At 37.3% G+C, this 17,937-nt stretch overlaps 1 protein-coding gene across 50 annotated transcripts in view; it reads left to right on the top strand.

Annotated features, from left to right (window-relative positions):
* Nucleotides 1-17,937, top strand: part of LOC122491369 (ABI family member 3 binding protein) — a 264,385-nt gene that overhangs the window by 134,824 nt on the left and 111,624 nt on the right. For 43 of the 50 annotated variants that reach the window (XM_043594021.1, XM_043594029.1, XM_043594028.1 and 40 more), the window contains 8 exons: nt 7,033-7,098; nt 8,230-8,304; nt 8,857-8,931; nt 9,801-9,875; nt 10,761-10,832; nt 11,639-11,713; nt 16,536-16,577; nt 17,442-17,480. In XM_043594021.1, coding sequence (XP_043449956.1) covers nt 7,033-7,098; nt 8,230-8,304; nt 8,857-8,931; nt 9,801-9,875; nt 10,761-10,832; nt 11,639-11,713; nt 16,536-16,577; nt 17,442-17,480 — 519 coding nt within the window. The remainder of the gene's footprint in view (nt 1-7,032; nt 7,099-8,229; nt 8,305-8,856; nt 8,932-9,800; nt 9,876-10,760; nt 10,833-11,638; nt 11,714-16,535; nt 16,578-17,441; nt 17,481-17,937) is intronic. The other 7 variants (XM_043593991.1, XM_043594013.1, XM_043594009.1 and 4 more) reach the window with 4 other exon arrangements.

Here is a 17,937-nt window from a genome sequence, read left to right as displayed (position 1 = left end):
GAGGAGCAAAAACTAGATCCTCATTGGTTTCTTTCCTAAGCGTCTAACAACCACACCAAGTTAAGAGTGAAATAATGTTATACAGTTTACTTCGAAATTTTTTCTTGAATAGCTTCCCAACAGAGCAAATGATGCTAGGACCAGGTGCCTTCTAGATTTTTAAGCAACATTAAGTGGTCCGTGAGTAAGACTGGCCGCTTTCTGACATTCATTCTTCTTGTGAATGTGATCACTGATCTGTGACCTATGCAGTAACACAGCTGGGTTAATAACCAACTCAACTACGTAGTAGTTATGTGGCTGTAGACAAGTGATTTAACCTCTGAGAGTCTCAATTTTCTCACCTATAAAATGGAACTATAATTTTTTTCATTGAGTGTTATGTCTTGGAAATAATGTGTTTAAAAAAATAGTGTAAGTCACTAAATCTAATTCACAGTACTTGAGAGGTACTCTGTCATCCTTTCCTTAATACAATGGACTCTTGAATTGAATGCATCCCCTTCCTACCACACTGCCCATCCCAAACCTCCTGAATTGCTGCAGATACTCAATAATAATAGTAATAATAATAATACAATAACATGACTGAAAAAAAGGAAGAAGGAAGAGAGACAATAAAAAGACTCTAACTTGCATATAAGCTTAACAAAAGATTCTTGGGTCTTCATTTCACTTGTTTAAACATTTTTTAAAAAGAATGTATAGGATATATGCATTGTTATTTAAAGAGGCATTGCCCCCATGGAATGGTCTGACATCTTATTAACTCTGGGCAAGGATGTATAACACAGCCACACTGTTGAGTTAGAGTAGCAACCTGAATCTTTCTATAAACTGGGCCCTGAGACCCTTCCTAGGTTCAAGGAGTAAAATGATGTGTGACCAACTTGCTTTGTTTTCCATGGGCATCAGAGGTGGGAGAGGCAGCATAAATGATGTGTGTACCATCCCACAGCTCAGGCACGTGCATCATTTCTCAAGCCCTTATGTCATTGAAGGGGTAAGATGGAAATCATCTTTTGGTTTCTGGCTTCATAGTGTCATCAGTGTTAAGCCTCCTTAACTTGATCATCCACTTAAAAAGACCATCAGTTAGTACCAGGAAAGAATTTTTTTTTAAATTTTTTAAGTTTATGTATTTTGAGAGAGAGAGCATGAACAGGGGAGGGGCAGAGAGAGAGGGAGAGAGATGATCGTAGGCAGGCTCCATGCTGTCAGCCCAGAACCTGACTCAGGGCTCAAACTCACAAACTGTGAGTTCATGACCTGAGTCAAAACCAAGAGAAAATGCTTAACCGATTGAGCCACCCAGGTGCTCCAGAAAATATTTTTTTTTTGTTTACTTACTTTTAAAACAAAGTTTTTTTTTAAGGTTTATTCATTTTTCAGAGACAGAGCATGAGTGGGGGAGGGGCAGAGAGAGAGGGTGAGAGTAAGACAGGCGCCCCAGGCAGGCTCCGCACTGTCAGTGCAGAGCCTAATGTGGGGCTTAAACTCATAAACCATGAGATCATGATCTGAGCCAAAGTTGGACGCTTAACCAACTAAGCTACCCAGGTGCCTGTAATACCAGGAAAGATTTAAAGTTTGTTTGTTTTATTTTCAGAGAGAGAGAGAACGAGAACATGCACACCCAAGCAAGCAGGGGAGGGACAGAGAGAGAGGGAGAGAATCCCAAGCAGGCTCTGTGCTGTCAGCACAAAGCCTAATATGGGGCTCGAACCCAGGAATGGTGAGATCATGACCTGTGCAGAAACCAAGAGTCGGTTGCTTAACCGACTGGGCCACCCAGGTGCCCTAGTACCAGGAAAGATTTAAAGCTCAATTCAGACAAAGATAATGGTTTCTTTATACAACCCAAGATGATCTGACATGTTCATTTTCATTTTTAGAAAACTCTCCTGACTGTTCTTTTCTCAGTGTACCCAGACTAACTGATTTTTCCCTCCAAATGTACTGTGACTTATTATTAAGACGACTCCATCTTCTGGCATAATTCCTTCCCCTTGAACAACAAACAGTTATCCTTAGAAGCTCTCCCTTGACCACAGAGTCAGAACTGAGAATGATCAGCCTCAGTCTTTTCATTAGAATCTACTTTGAGAGTTGCCTTTAGGAGTTCATCACTTACTATTTTCAGTACTTTGTAGAACTTCAGGAAATTACTATATGCACTTAAGATCTATAAATCATTTAAAGACCTGAACGCTGAATGATCACACATGGGGAGTGGTATACTGGTTGGAAAATTGTGGTTTGCTCAGAGTGGTTGAAGAGAGATTGAACTCTATCTACATTTGGACCTTACTGCCTCCCTGTGAGTTGTTGATTACAGATCTGGCCCACCCAACTGGATTAAGCCCTAGAGAGGAGAAAAAAGTGGAGATGAGTGGTAGTGTTGATGCTTACAGAGCAGGAAAATAGGATTCACGTGTAGCAGATGGTTTACAGATTCACTGTGGCCTCTTAGAGATTTACAGCCTCAGCCTTTGGTTTTGCTTCATGAGCATTTTCTTGTATGCACTATTTTCACAAATTTCAAGTCCAAACAGAAAGATACTTTATTTTTCCATCAACTAAGGAAAGCACGATGTATTTATTTAAATGGTACTGAGAACTGTTTGTGTGGTGTTCATAAATGCTTTTCTCATCCCGCTATTTATTGATAGTCCTATTGTATCTTCCCGTTGCTTCTTCGTATGTTTTTAGGATTCTATTTCCATGGCAGGGTATGGCCACATAAGCATATGGCAGGTAATTAATTGTGTAGTAGAGAAAGAGATCTGTGTGCACAAGTATGTGTATCATAAAATAATTAAAGGGGCCTATTCATTTATTTTCATTTGTCCTTACATGAACCACTCAGCTGTCAAACTATTATTTGTTCATTGTAATGGCCATCTTGCAGGTTAACTCTATTAATTCTACTAATTAATAGAATAATTATTCCTATTAATTTTATTGAGTCTCCACCATGTACCAGGCTCTGGGGTAAAATAAACTTTGGAGTGCGTCATGAACATGACTGACTCAATTTCTGTCCTAATGACGCCTTTCACCTAAGAATTTGATGAAAAAGGAAAGTCTTTCACATAGGTACTAACATTCATGGAATTTGAATGGAATAAATTGATAAGTTCTTAATAAGTGGAAATGCTTTATCTGTGTGCTATCGCATTTCCAGAGCAATATCAGAGCATTTTTATGATGGGATTTACATCTGATTAGTTTTTTAAAATCATTTTTAAAAAATGTACAACTGGGGCACCTAGGTGGCTCAATTGGTTAAGCATCCGACTTTGGCTCAGGTTACAGTCTCATTGCTTGTGAGTTTAAGCCCAATATTGGGCTCTCCACTGTCAGCACAGAGTCCACTTGGGATCCTCTGTCTCCCTCTCTCTGCCCTTCCCCCACTAGCACTCTCTTTCTTTCTCTCTCAAAAATAAACATCTAAAAAAATAAAACATGTAACCAACAAAACATAATTTAACAATGTGGTTTTAGGAAGTTGTGAGCAAATGAGCAAATGTTAGTATGGCTTATTTCATAATAATTTTTCTGAGAAATATAAAAGTGAAATTGAGTTATCATAAGTCATAACTGCTACTTGAAAGAAAATAATTGCTCTTTCTTTAATTTTTTTTTCAACATTTTTTATTTATTTTTGGGACAGAGACAGAGCATGAACGGGGGAGGGGCAGAGAGAGAGGGAGACACAGAATGGAAACAGGCTCCAGGCTCCGAGCCATCAGCCCAGAGCCTGACGCGGGGCTCGAACTCCCGGACCGCGAGATCGTAACCTGGCTGAAGTCGGACGCTTAACCGACTGCGCCACCCAGGCGCCCCAATAATTGCTCTTTCTAACCTTGGAATTGAACTACCTATTTTACTTGTATTGGATTGGTTCTGCAACTTTTGGTCCCATTTATGTTCTGTGAATGCGAGACTAGAGATAATGCTTAATGTCAAACAGGAGCATTTCCTCCACATCGGTGATAGAAAATATTTGCCTCTAAACAGTAATGCATGATAGCATGTGGAGAGTCTAAGAAACAGGAATTTGCTCTTCACTCTTAGCTATCTTTCACTCTTATAGCTGGAGTAGCCTTTTAAGAGCCAAGAGGCCTAATCATTTGACACATTTTACTCTGGTATAGAAACACATATACAAGAATTTCATAAAGAAATCAAGAGCTGTTTTTTTTAATTTATTATTTTTTTAATGTTTATTTATTTTTGAGAGAGAGTGAGTGGGGAGGGGCAGAGAAAGAGAGGGAGACAGAGAATCTGAAGCAGGTTCCAAGCTCTGAGATGTCAGCACAGAGCCCAATGCAGGGCTTGAACCCATGAACAGTGAGATCATGACCTGAGCTGAAGTCAGATGCTTAAATGACTGAGCCACCCACGTGCCCCATTTTTGTTGTTTGTTTGTTTTTGTTTTGAGAGAGAGAAAGCGTGCATGAGCAAGTAGAGGGGCAGAGAGAGAGAGAGAGAGAGAGAGAGAATCCCAAGCAGGCTCCACTGCTGTCATTGCAGAGCCTGATGCTGGGTTTGGTCTCACAAACTGTGAGATCATGACCAGAACTGAAATCAAGAAGAGTCAAATGCTTAATGAGCTGAGCCACCCAGGTGCCCCAAGAGTTGTTGATTTTTAGAGAACTCCATTTTTGACACTGTTCTCTCCTCCGGTATCTATTATTTGAGATTCACAAAACGTGTTTAATTTTTTTTAATACTTATTTATTTTTGAGAGAGAGACAGAGCATGGGCGGGGGAGGGGCAGAGAGAGAGGGAAACACAGAATTGGAGGCAGGCTCTAGGCTGACAGCACAGAGCCGATGCAGGGCTCAAACTCGTGAACTGTGAAATCATTACCTGAGTCGAAGTTGGATACTTAAGTGACTGAGCCACCCAGGTGCCCCAAAAAAGCATGTTTAAGCCATGAGTGAAGGGGGGGGGTGATAACATGCCTCTCAAAGCTGCTCAAACAACATAAAACTTCCAGCAAGTGGTATTTGTGAGTTATTAGCACTCTTGTTCTTAACTATTCAACTCTCAGAAACTCCAGAAATAGAAATAGCGGGGACCAAGTCTTCTGGAAGATGTGTTATTTTAATATTAAGTATATTTGAGAAAATGTTTTAGGTGTGAGAGGTCTGTGATACTTGGGAACTTCCCAACATGAGGCACCATGACCAGAGGATGACAGAAGGAGGGCTTCCTTCCCCAGTATAGTGCTTTCTGAGAATAACTTGAGGGAAGATGGCAGCCTGGCTTGCAACCAGGCAAATAGAAAGGAATTATCAATATAGAAAATAAATAGAAAGGGGGTACTCTTGGGACAAAAAGTACAGAATATAAGAAAGCTGGTTCAGTGTTACTAGATAGAAGGGATGTGTATGACTTAGGGTAACAAAAAGTTGTAGCATTTTTCAAAAGTTAGCAGCAATATAATTAAAAGTCAAGATACTTATTCATAACTTCTAGTATAAGAAGTTTAAATAGAAGTTGGGAAAGTTTTCCTAACTTGTTTGGTAATACATAGAGCTGACTTGGGTATATCCATGACTTGAAATTGGCTTGAAGTAAGCAAGATCAGCAACCACCAGCATTTTTGTCCTTCAAAAGGTTTGTCATTATTATCTGACTCTTTAAAATTGTAGCTAGGCTAAAGAAAACCTTGCATTGCAATTTAAAGCATTGGCTCTTAGAACATGTGCATGACTCAGAATGTTCTTTCTGTTTTTGAAGATTTTGCGAAGTAGTAGATTGGCCTTCACAAAGAGAATTCTCTTTCCTGCTTCTTCAGTATGTGCTGCAATATAAACTGCCCTCTGTGCATATCTGGGTGTATCACACAGTCTGATGTTATCTTTCTTACACCTTCAACTAGCACTGGTTCAAAGTCATGACATGGTCGCTGACTGACAAGTAACCTTGCTGAGTAAATTTTCCTATGAATTCATTTTTAGTTTATTTCTGTAGAGCCATTTTGAATGGGTCAGGAAAGTAACATGTATCTCATGACAATTAATGCTTTCTCTTCACCTCCCATTACCATACTGACAGCTCTTTGTGCAGAAAAAGAGAACATCTTTAATTTTTATTTTGATGCTCTTTTTGCTTGCAGATTCAACTCTTACGTGAACATGAAATTTATCCCTGTATTAAGATCAACCTTGTTTTTCAAGGTCACCCTGCTTTCCTTGGTTTATGTAGAATATTAAACTTACCCTGAAATCCACCTAGATTGTAGAAGGGCTCATGGCTCCACTAGGAATATAGAAAGAAAGTTGCCTCTAGGTAAAGTGGCAGGAGGCGTGGTGCAAGAAGAGAGTACTGGTCTTAACTCAGCTCTTCTTGGCCCTGTTAATGGGATGACAAATACACTGAACTTGACAAAGCCTGTGTGGGACCACTGGCAGATGTCTTCACGGCTGCGAATCTCAACTTCATCATGTAGAAAATGGAATTAACACCCATTATCTAGAAAATGAGTATAATGCCTACCTCACATGTTTCTAAGGGATGTTGAGAGGGTTAAGTAAGCTGATAGGTGAGAAAGTACCATGCAAACTGGAAAGTGCTGTCCAAACATAAGATACCACGATGGTAACTTTTACTAAGTAGGAAGACTAAGCTATTTGGTGCAAATAGCTTCAATGTGACTGTTGTATCCTTCTTTGGAAATCTCTCCTCAAATTGCTTCTGACTCATTTATGTTTATACTCTTTGAAGCTCTTTGATTTAGAGCTGGCACCACTTCGTTGTAAATATATAGCACTGTGTGCACATCACCCACGAAGCCAGTGCCAGGGCTCACTGTACAAAAGCCTTTAGTTTGGGGAAAGCCTAGAGGCAAGTCTTAGTGATTGCTTACACATTTAGTGACAAGACCAATAGCCCAGAGCCTAAACGCACTAGCACTTACATAAAACTGTTTTACCCAGCATTAAACTGTGTCATGAAATTTTTAAAAATTAATCAAAATTAACATCTTCTCTTTTGTTTTACCTTTTCTTTTAAAAGCAACTTATGATGTTTTCTCAAGCCCTACAACATCAGATGAGCCTGACATATCAGAACCCCATACAGGTATACCCCGCCTCTCAATTCTTTCTTTGGAAGCCAAATGTTCTGGCAACACTACACCTTGTTCTTGCTTTAACTTGCACAGAGTGAAAAAGCATACTCTTCAGGGTTCTGCAGGAGAGAAGTGGCAGTCTGTGTCAGTGAGATGGATTCTACCCATTTCTCTGTTGAGCGATTACTTCTTTATCAGTAATAAGCTCTGCCACACGTGGGAGATGCAGATAAATTTGGTTGCCACTGACCCAGAGTAATGTATTAACAGAATCACTCTAAAAAGGTTTTAGATTCTTAGGGACTTTTCTGTAGAGCAGTGGTTCTCAGATGGGGATGATGTTTCTCTCTTCTCCCCTCAGAGGCATTTGGCAATGACTAGAGACATTTTTGATTGTCACAACTGGGGAAGGTGGCACTGGCTTCTAGTGGGTAGAGGCCAGGAATACTGCCAAACCCTGCAATGTACAGGACAGCCCCCCTCCCCCCAACAACAAAGAACTATGCAGCCTTAAAAGGCAATAGTGATGAGCTGAGAAATCGTGCACTAGAGCAATCATGTCATTCCTTGGTCTATAGAAGTTCAGTTGGATCTGATCTTTGGCATTCTCCTACTGATCCACATACAGTGAATGTAACTCAATCTAATAATTCATTTTAGCAACTGTTTATTAAGCACCTATTAAACTAGGTACTAAGAGTTTCCAAGTCAATATGAGTGGTCTCTGCTAGACATAGATATATGTCTGATATTTTTGTATATTTCGCCTGATATCCACATTATTTGTGCTATGATAAAAGCAAATAATTTTAAATAGCAGAAAATAAGAGAAAAAATGGAATAGAGTGTTGAGTGTGTTCACTTAGTAGTTAAACAAAGGTGAGAAACCAGAAAAGCCAACTGAAGACAAGTTGAATACATGAAACGTTTTTATAATGGTTTCTAATGTTTAAAGTATATATGTTTTTAAAAGTGAGTTCATCTTCAGCTCCTAATGAATCACTAGTTTTAAAATGTTGGTCAGCAGTCGTTCAAGTGTTCGTGATACTTTTCCCCATATGAGGAATAATTTATTACTCATGAATTTGTATTTTATTCTTGGGGCCTTCTGCTTTTATAAATGTTGACATTTATTCCAACAGAAACAAGTGATCCATTTCTGGATTCTGTCCCACCTAAAACTTCTAGAACTCTTGAACAGCCAAGGGCAACACTGGGTAATGTTTTTAACAGAAAAATCCTACTTTGTTTTCCATCAAGAGAAAATCCATGTGAATGCCATTCTTCCAAATGACCATTTCATTCCATCACATTTAATCATTTATTTCATTCCTATTTCTGAATATATATATTTTTTCCTGTAATGCAGTCATCTTATGTTCCATTTTGGGTGTGTGCACCCTCTCTTTCTCTCTCTTTTTGAACTCTAATAGATGATTATTTTTTCCATCCTTAAAGGAATGAAAAGCTTTGAAAACTGCATGGACTCTTCATCATCCATATCATCCCATCTCATGTGTTTATGGCCTGTATCACCTCTCTTCCATGTGTTGAGTCTGCCTGGAGTGAACTGCTGAACGATCATCATTCTGACCTTTTCTTTAAATCATTATTTCATCCACCAGCTTTCAACACTATATGCATTTTTCATTCTTAATCATGGACTTGTAGCATGTGCTTGGTAACACCATCTAAAAAGCATGTTAAAATCCTTAAAATACCTCTTTTTAACTGGAATGACTTGGTGGGTGGGGTGTTTGTATTTTCAGCTCCAAGTGAAACACCATTTGTTCCTCAAAAACTGGAAATCTTTACTAGTCCTGAAATGCCACCTACAACACCTGGTAACTAATGATGTTTTTATTTGTATACTTTGAAAGAACAGATAAAATGACCAAAAAGAATCTGTTACGTTGGATTTCGAGAATATTTTCAGTAGTAAATATTTCCCTTTATTCTATACCATGAAATTCTTCCAAGAACTAGGTTATCTATCATACTTTGTCTTGTGAGAATCCTCAAAGAATCTCCATAATCTTGGTGTCCATATATTTGAAGAATTATTTCCCTTCTGTAATCTTCAATTCTGCCAACCAGAAAACAGAAGTGGAATTACAGACCATAGTTTCTAAAATACATTCCCTTCTATTCAGCATGATTAGATAGCACTTGGTCAGAATATTTTTCTCAAAGTAGTCTAAATATAAAGAGCACCACGTAGATTCTATAACCCTGGAAATGATAAGAAAAGATGGGTAAGAAAGATAACACAGCCTACATTCTATAATGGTCTAAAAGTTATTAGAATAATGTAATTCATCAACTCCTGGTGAGGTTAGTAATGAACTACAGAATTAAAGAAGTTCTGAACTTCCATTCTCTCAATCCCAAGTATTTGTGTTTGTCCTCTGTTGTTTGGTAAATTATCTTTTGAGTTCTTAACTGTACCTTGTGTTCTTGAATCCCTCAAGAGTGCTTACCTCCCAGTACATTTAACTCAACAATATACCTTCAGTGTTCATATAGACACTTAATTCATTTTGGCCCAATCAGCACATTTATTGAGAACCTTCTGGGTATAAAGCACAGTGCCTGGCATTCTGGGCATACAAAGAAATAAAAAGCAGTTCTTGTACTCAAGGAGTTTACAACTGTGACCTGATTGGCCTCTGTGCAATATTATTTATCAAAGCTATATTAAATCTTCTTTCAGCTACCCAGCAAACTACGTCTATCCCTTCTACACCTAAACGACGCATCAGGCCCAAAAAACCAAGAACCAAACCTGGTAAATAATGGTCTCTTTAACTTCTCAGGATACTTAATTCCAAACACATAATGTCTCTATTTTCTTTTTCATAAAAAGAAGCTATGTGATTCTACAGGTCAAAGTTGCTTCACAAAATTTGAAATTAGCTGAAGATGAATTAATGCAAAATGACAAAAATCAAACCATTTTTCAATAAGACTTCATTGAAAATTAAGTCCGTGATCTTCTTGCTTGTGAATTTCGGTATAAACCCAGAAACAAGTCCTAATGTCTTGTTAGTGTTAGGAAGTAAGATAGTTAGTGTGATTCATTTCCTTGGTATGCATGTATATTTAGGTGTTTATTAGGCTAGCAGTTGGTGTTTGGGGAGCCTACTATGTTTTCAACTGAGCTAGGGCAGTGGCTGAGAGGAGAGACCATGACTCTGACTCTCCAAATGCTTATAATCTCAAAAAGATGCTACAGCAGAGAATGAGAGAGCTGCTTGTGAGACTATAATACTTGTGCAGAAGCTCAGAAAAAGAGTTGAGGATGTAAGCTTCAAAATATGTGTAGGGTTTAGACAGAGGAGAAGGAGGAGGGAACACATCCCAACATCGAATTTGCATGGTAGAGGTAGCTTATCAGGAGGTACTATTTTTCACTGTCAAATAATACACTCAGAATCATGCCCAACAAGTCAGGTTGTGCTTATTCCATGATAGTATAAATAGAGTTTTTTTTATCACCTTTGCTTTATGACTGAACTTAGAAATTATTTCCCAAAACCTGTACTCACTGCCTTTGTAAACACTGACAATTAAATATGGCAGGATTTGAAGGGTCATTCAGTTATTCTTTGAGCGATTATCTTTTTATTGTCTGTAGGATATCTTAATATTTTTATTTCCTTTCCATCACCAGAAAGAACCACAAGTCCTGGAATAATTACATCTAAAATTCCTAAAAGCCCTGAACCTACATGGACAACACTGGGTAATGACATGTCCTTAGTAGTTAGATGTGTTACTTAATTTTACCATGAAAATCCAGTACCTTAGCTTTTGTGTAATGTCTCAGTCACTGTGTTAGTTGGATAATTTTGACAATTGTGGTGATTTCATAGAGTACATCAGCCCTGTGACTTTCATGGTTTTGGGTAATTGGTCCCATAGTTAATGTACCTGAAATCAGCATTCAGACATTATCCTGTACCTTGGAAAGCTGGAAAACACGGCTGCTTCATCACCTACCATAAGTCATTGTATTTGAAGTAGAGTCCTAAACACAGTTCTCCATTTTTCTGAGTAAGATCCTCAAGTTCAACTTCAGACTTCATTTGGAAGAACCATGTTCTATTATGATGTTAGTAGAATTTCTTTGTATAGTAGATCATGCATTATATCTATCAGTGATTATCAATCTTAAACATGCCTTCTTTCTGGTGCTTAAAGACTTGTATGTGGCTGAGAAATGTGAAGTAAGGGGGCAAAATGATTCCATAGATTTTTTTCAAAGATAATGGATTAAAATAATGTTCTTTGTGTAGTTATTGTTGCTATTTGTAGCAATGCTATTTCTGTTAGTTCAAATATGTCCTGAAATGTTTTTTTCAAACCAGATGAAAATTTATCACTTTATTCATTCAGTGTTGTTCTGTAAAATATTCTTTCAGTGGAACACTTGCAAAACCTTCCAAGATGAAGAGTTCATTCCACTTAAAACATAGCTTTTTCTTTTGTGGCTTTAGACACTGAAATGCCTAAATATTGATTTGTTGATTATTTTCTTTACTTTTCCAGCTCCCAGTAAAACACAATTTATCTCTTTGAAACCTAAAATTCCTCTCATCCCAGAAGCGATAGACACCAAACCTGGTAATTACCCTGAATTTTTTTTTTTCCAAAAGTAGGGTTGAAAATTTATTTTATGCCACTCTTTGGAGTAAGAACTTCTGATTTGTATTTTGCTATTTGATGCAATTTTTCCATGAAAAGTACAAAAATGCAATGAAATGATCTCCTTATAACCAGCCCTTCTGATATTATGTCAGCCTCATTCTGAGCTGTTGGGTGGATGACCAACCCAGAGAAAATACAGAAATACAGTGATGTGAGTGATTGAGAACTCCCTTGTCTAAGACAACGAAATAGTTTCCAGTACCACAGTTGACTGGAATTCTGATCACACTAAACAGCCTTTCAGCCTAAAAAGGGAGAAGTGTTTCCCTCCCCTAAAAACTCTGCCCTTGTTTTAGAGCTTCTCAGTTCTCCAGCTGCAAAATCAGAAAGGGTAGTATTTTCCTAATGCTGCATTACTTCTTTCTGAATTGAAGCTTGTATCTGAACACTGATATTTGTTTACTCCTCAGGATATAACAATGATGGTTTGCTGAAAAGAAGGCTCTTTTGCAGGGAGGGGTTATTCTGTATATGTAATTAAAAACAGAGACAATTCTCTGCATATCGATTGCAGGACATACTGAATGACCAAATCTGCATTTTATTCTATCTATCCAGAATCTATACAGAAGTTTAAATGTTGACTTATGAGTATCCCTTTATATATAGGAATTTTGTTGCTATTCATCATTTTCATCCAAATTTTAAACTCTTAGCTTCTGGAAGAATATATTTCTCACTGTCCTATTCAATGGATTTTTCATTAGTGCATGTTTACAAAGTAAACAATGATTGAACCAGAGATTTTCTACTTAAGCAGGCATGATTTTTTTTTTTTTTTTTTTGCAGTGAAATGTGTAAGGAAGAAAAATGTAACTACTCAGAAAAGGAATTGTTATGACTCCCTTCAAAGAGGCAGTGAGATTTCCAGGTGTAGGTGTCAGGCCAAAGGAAATGAGGGATTAGTCAAAGGGATGTGTAGTTGGCATTGTGACCATGGGTGAGGTCTCCATGTTGGAGAAATGGAATTAAGTACTCTTACTCCGAGAGGTTACTTGGAGAAAGAAGCACATAGCTAATGAAACTGAAGGCCCCTAACAGTTTATTTTTTAATGTTTTATTTATTTTTGAGGGAGAGAGAGTGCAAGCAGGGGAGGGGAGAGAGGGGGTGGCATAGAGGATTCCATGTGGGCTCTATGCTGATAGAAGCAAGTCCCATGCAGGGCTTGAACTCACAAACTGTGAGATCATGACGTGAGCCAAGGTCAGACACTCAGCTGACTAGCCACCCAGGCGCCGCAAGAGCCCTAACAGTTTAAATCAATGAACTCCAATAGCTATATGACAGAAGGATTTAATGTACATTTATTTAAAAATCATGCCTAGAGAGCTTTGGGATAAGATAAAAACTGTTTTGTTGTATTTTGAAAGGGAGCTTTTACTAAGTGGATTGAGAAATACTATTGGATGTTTAGACCACTAAATTTAAATACATGTCTCTCTGATCTAATTATTCCTGTTAGTATAAGATAAAAGTTGAAAAAAGCAAAAAAGTCTGCATTTGATCTTAACGGTTTATACATGATTAGTTACATTATTAATTTCAGTCCTTTCTAAAGAAAGGTTTAGTAGAAATTCATTAATACAAATAAGGGGCGAGGATGTGTTCCTATCCATTTAAGCTACTTGAGCAAAGAGACTTGTTAATTTGACATTTCCTTTTAAAATGTGGCCAATTATTTGGAAGCTAATGAGTCTCTATTCCTCTGGTGTGTACCTTCTAATCACCCAAGAATATCCACGCTTTTCCCCCTGGCATCAAATATAACCACTTCAGAATCTGCACCTACAGTTACACAAACTCAAATTGACCTCCGGTGGTCTGAGGCAACACAGAGTAACAACAGGATCTCTGCAAACCATTGCTTGGGTTTTAGCTTTTTAAAATATATTTATTTTTATTTTAGGGCAGGCCACCATTATAGCTTTGCGGAAGATTTCTGTTTCTAGCCAAGGTTCAGGAGAGCAAATCAACCACCAAAAGCTTTTCTTATTTGAGTGATTCATTGCCTTTCCCACCGCTCTCCTCACACTCTGCTATTTTTCCATTTCACTTTCCATGCAAGTTGCTTTTCCTCTGGTTTTCCTTTGTGGTTAAACTAACGAGTAAAAACCCACATTGGGTTTGGCTTATTTTGTAAGCATAATCCAGTGCTTTCTTGAAAATCCCACCATCTACCATGTCCCAACGTGTCTGCCTCAACCAATAAGAATTTCATCCTTCATAATTAATCTTTAAGATTGTAATGGCCTTCGGCTATTCAAGCTTTAAATGGACTGGAAAAAAAAAAGGAGAGACCTTCAATTACAGGTATTTTTTAACACGATTCTCTGACATGGTAGATAGAATTGTAAATTTTTCTTATTGCTCATTACAAATCATGAGCCATTGTATCTTTCTTTTGTGCTGAGGTGACTGGTGTAGTTATTTGCATGCCGCTTAACATTTTTAAACCTTTATCATTATACCTTAAAATTATAAAGTAGAGGCAATTTTGTCAGAAGATATATTTACTTAAAAAAAAATGTTTTCAATGTTTATTTTTGAGAGAGAAAGAGACCCAGTGTGAGGGCGGGGGGGGGGGGGGGGGGGGGGGGGGGGGGGGGGGGGGGGGGGGGAGGGGGGGGTTGGGCGCGCAGAGAGAGGGAGACATAGAAGTGAAGCAGGCCCCAGGCTCTGAGCTGTCATCACAGACCTTGAGGCAGGGCTGAAAGTCACAAACCAGGAGATCATGACCTGAGCTGAAGTCAGACACTTAACCAACTGATCCACCCAGACTCCCCAAGAAGATACATTTGCTTCTGATAAACCCTGACTTTAATATTTCTGTGTGCAGGTGAATTGGAAGCTTAATTGATGGAGCTCCATACCTATTTGGTCTCAGTTTCAGTCAGGAACTAAAAAAATACAGATTTTTCTTTATAAAATTTGTAAGACCACATTCTTTAATCTTTGTAAATTCTAAAAATGCTACAAGTAGCAAATCTTTTTCTAAGTTTTAGAAGGCAAAAGTGTAGAAATTAAAACACGAATCACAGCCTCAAAATTTCAGAAGAGTTTTTGTTTGCTATTTTCAGACATGGATTTGTTTGGATAGTTATTATATTTAATGTATTGACATTTACTATTTACCCTTTCTCCTGTAGAATCTGAGACATCCAGTCTCCCTCTATCCTCTCTTTTTCTCTCTTATATACACATACACAACACACACACACACACACACACACAATTTTTGCCTTACTATGTGTACTTCAATCTCATACATCACTTTGGCTTTGCCATTTATCTGTTGTAATCTATTTCTGGACAAGTTCTTGAGAAATCAAAAAAAAAAATTTGGCCACAGTCATGCTAATGAATGATGCCGCCTTTCAGTAATACCTTGTGCTATTCATTGCTTTCAGAGTAAATGAAAATTCTCTACCTGTGATATTTGTTGTTACATTTTCTTTTTTTGTATACTAACGAGTCTCTACTTATTTCCCCAAAACTTTTCACAGCCTTTAGTCCAGAAACATCACAGAGAACTCCTGGTAAATGTAGCATAAGAAATACAAGTAACAAAGTTATTTATGTCCTCTTAAGCTAGTTGGTGGGTGTCATATTAATTGATTTCTGTAAAAAAGGAAAGAGGGGCCTCTGAATGGCTCAGTCGATTAAGCATCCAACTTTGGCTCAGGTCATGATCTTGTGGTTCACAGGTTCAAGCCCCATGTTGGGTTCTGTGCTGACAACTCAAAGCCTGGAGCCTTCTTCAGATTCTGTGTCTCCCTCTCTTTCTGTTCTACCTCCCCACCCCCGACTCTCAAAAATAAACAAAGATTAAAACAAAACAAAACATTATAAGAAAAAAAGGCAAAGAATCTTCACTTTTTCTTCTGCTTCAAAAATTGGGTTCCTTTTTTAATTTTCTTCCTGAAAGAAAAGAATTCTTTTTTTGTTCTGTAGAATAAGAAATCTATCGTATCGTCTTTTTATAAGTCCGGATATTGTAACCAAACTGTATTCAGCATGAAGTATCATTTACATACTGCCAATTTGAAACACATTGGAAGGTTTGTTATCTTTCAGAATACTTAAATAATATTTTTATTTAATTGGTTCAGTATCTGATAAAATCCAAGATTACTTTTTGACTTCTTTGATTTGCTAAACAAAATAGACTAAATTTCATATGTAAACCAATTTGTTCACCAGCAATAGGTGCTACCAAATAAAAGGAACATCATATGAATACTTGTGGCCCTTTTTAGACCATACATTCAATTCCTATTTTTTTTTAAAGAGTATCAGATCCAGCAAACCTGAGAAATCCAAAACTAAGAGCTCAGACCTGGTTGTAGGTCCATGGGTCTTTTGCCTCTTCCCACTTCCTTGGATGAAACTGACTATCCTGTATGAAAACAAAATGGCAGATGACAAGACACTCTGACAAACCTCAGAGAGGCTACCCTGACCTCCCCTTAAAGCAGTATGTCCCCAGGTACTAGGAGCAATCTTCAGAATATTGGGTGGTGGGGAAAATAGTTAAAAAATCAACAACGAACATCAGAATTCTCATTTCTTTTTTTGTGGTTCATGGAAAGGATGTGGGGTGATTGAGCTTTACTGTAATAAACCATAGAACCAGACTGTTCACCAGCGAGAGAACAACTTTTACAGTAAAAGACATTTATTTACTATTTTAAATGGTTATATTCAGCATGGCCTTTGATATTACCTATTTTATTGCAGCCCCAGAACCTCAGACTCTACCACCATCACAGTCAACAATAGGTAATGAAGTTTCCTTTACAGAGTGGAAAACAAAACAAAACAAAACAAAAAACCCTCCTCTCTTTCTTTAGCACCTTTTATGTTGAACTTTGTCATTAGCTTGGGTTTTTAAAAAAATTCTTAATTTTCCTTCAGATTTTTATTTCAGCCATTTTTGTCAGAAGATACACTCTTTGTGCTTAACTAAGCCAAGCCTCTGTAACAGCCATGAAAGCCAGACTGGTTTTGATTTGACACATTCTGTGTTGTCTCTCCTTATATTTGAGTAATATTTCCTGAGCTTGTTTTAACCTGGCTGTTTCCAGTGGAAGACATTGGTTTCCCTCTACTTGTAGATATTTTTGTGTTTTTACTTATAGAGGTGTTTTTCTTACTTTCAAACTTCGAACATTTGCAGATTTTCTTGAAAAGCATTATGATCTTTCCCGATCTAACTATCCTGATGTGTCCTCGGCAATTCATTAAGAGAAATAGAAAAACTCACCCCAATGTTTATAGCTTCTTTTTCTTCAAAGAGAGCAAAAATTGTGTTCTGCTGGTGCTATCTTAGCCAATGACCCATATTTTCCTTTATAACACAAACTGTTGGTTACTTTATTGCATTCTTACCTTCCAAATGAGAATCATGCCCTCTTTTGTTTTTTCCATTTTTCTCTCCAAACTTAACGGACTACATTTTTGTTCATTTTGTCTAAAAACACAGGAATCTATTAAATAAAAAAAGGAATGTTTTATATGGATAAAAGTTTCACCATTTACATATAATTGCTCAACTTTAGAAATTAGAATTTTTCATATCTAATTAGAGTTTATAGTTTTTCCTTTGATATTGATTCCTTCCTGATGATTTTCATGTACTCTTAGGACCTGAAACTCCGGAAACCAAACCTTCAACAACATTAGGTAATACAGTTATTTGAGTGAGTGACCTTTATTTCCTCTTTTCCTGACTGCTGGTATTTTTATTAACAGGCTCACATTAATGGATTAATCCATGGATACCTGTTTGTGTTCTTTGTTCTTACTTGCAGAGAAAAAAAATTTAAATTCTATAGTGTTATAAACTATATTTCATTTTTAAGAAGTTGCCTTTCCTGAAACAATCTCTGAATTCAAAGACTTTTTATACATACTGTTAACTTGTGAACTTTTAATGCTAAATGAAAAACTTCTTTTGAATCTTAGGCCAAATAAATTTTAATTTGTATCCCTAGTGGCTCCTTAAAGGTACATTTCTCATGTTCCTGTTAAACATACACCTTCAAAATTTTTAGGAGACTGTCTTCTCTAAGCTGTACAGACTTTTGAGTTTTCCATCTCGAAATGGAATAGGGAAAATTTAATCAAAAAAATATTATTC

This window comes from Prionailurus bengalensis, chromosome C2 (genome assembly GCF_016509475.1).
Source record: "Prionailurus bengalensis isolate Pbe53 chromosome C2, Fcat_Pben_1.1_paternal_pri, whole genome shotgun sequence".
NCBI lineage: Eukaryota > Metazoa > Chordata > Mammalia > Carnivora > Felidae > Prionailurus > Prionailurus bengalensis.
The sequence above is the reverse complement of the archived record's forward strand: the minus strand, read 5'-3'. Positions and strand labels throughout refer to the sequence as shown.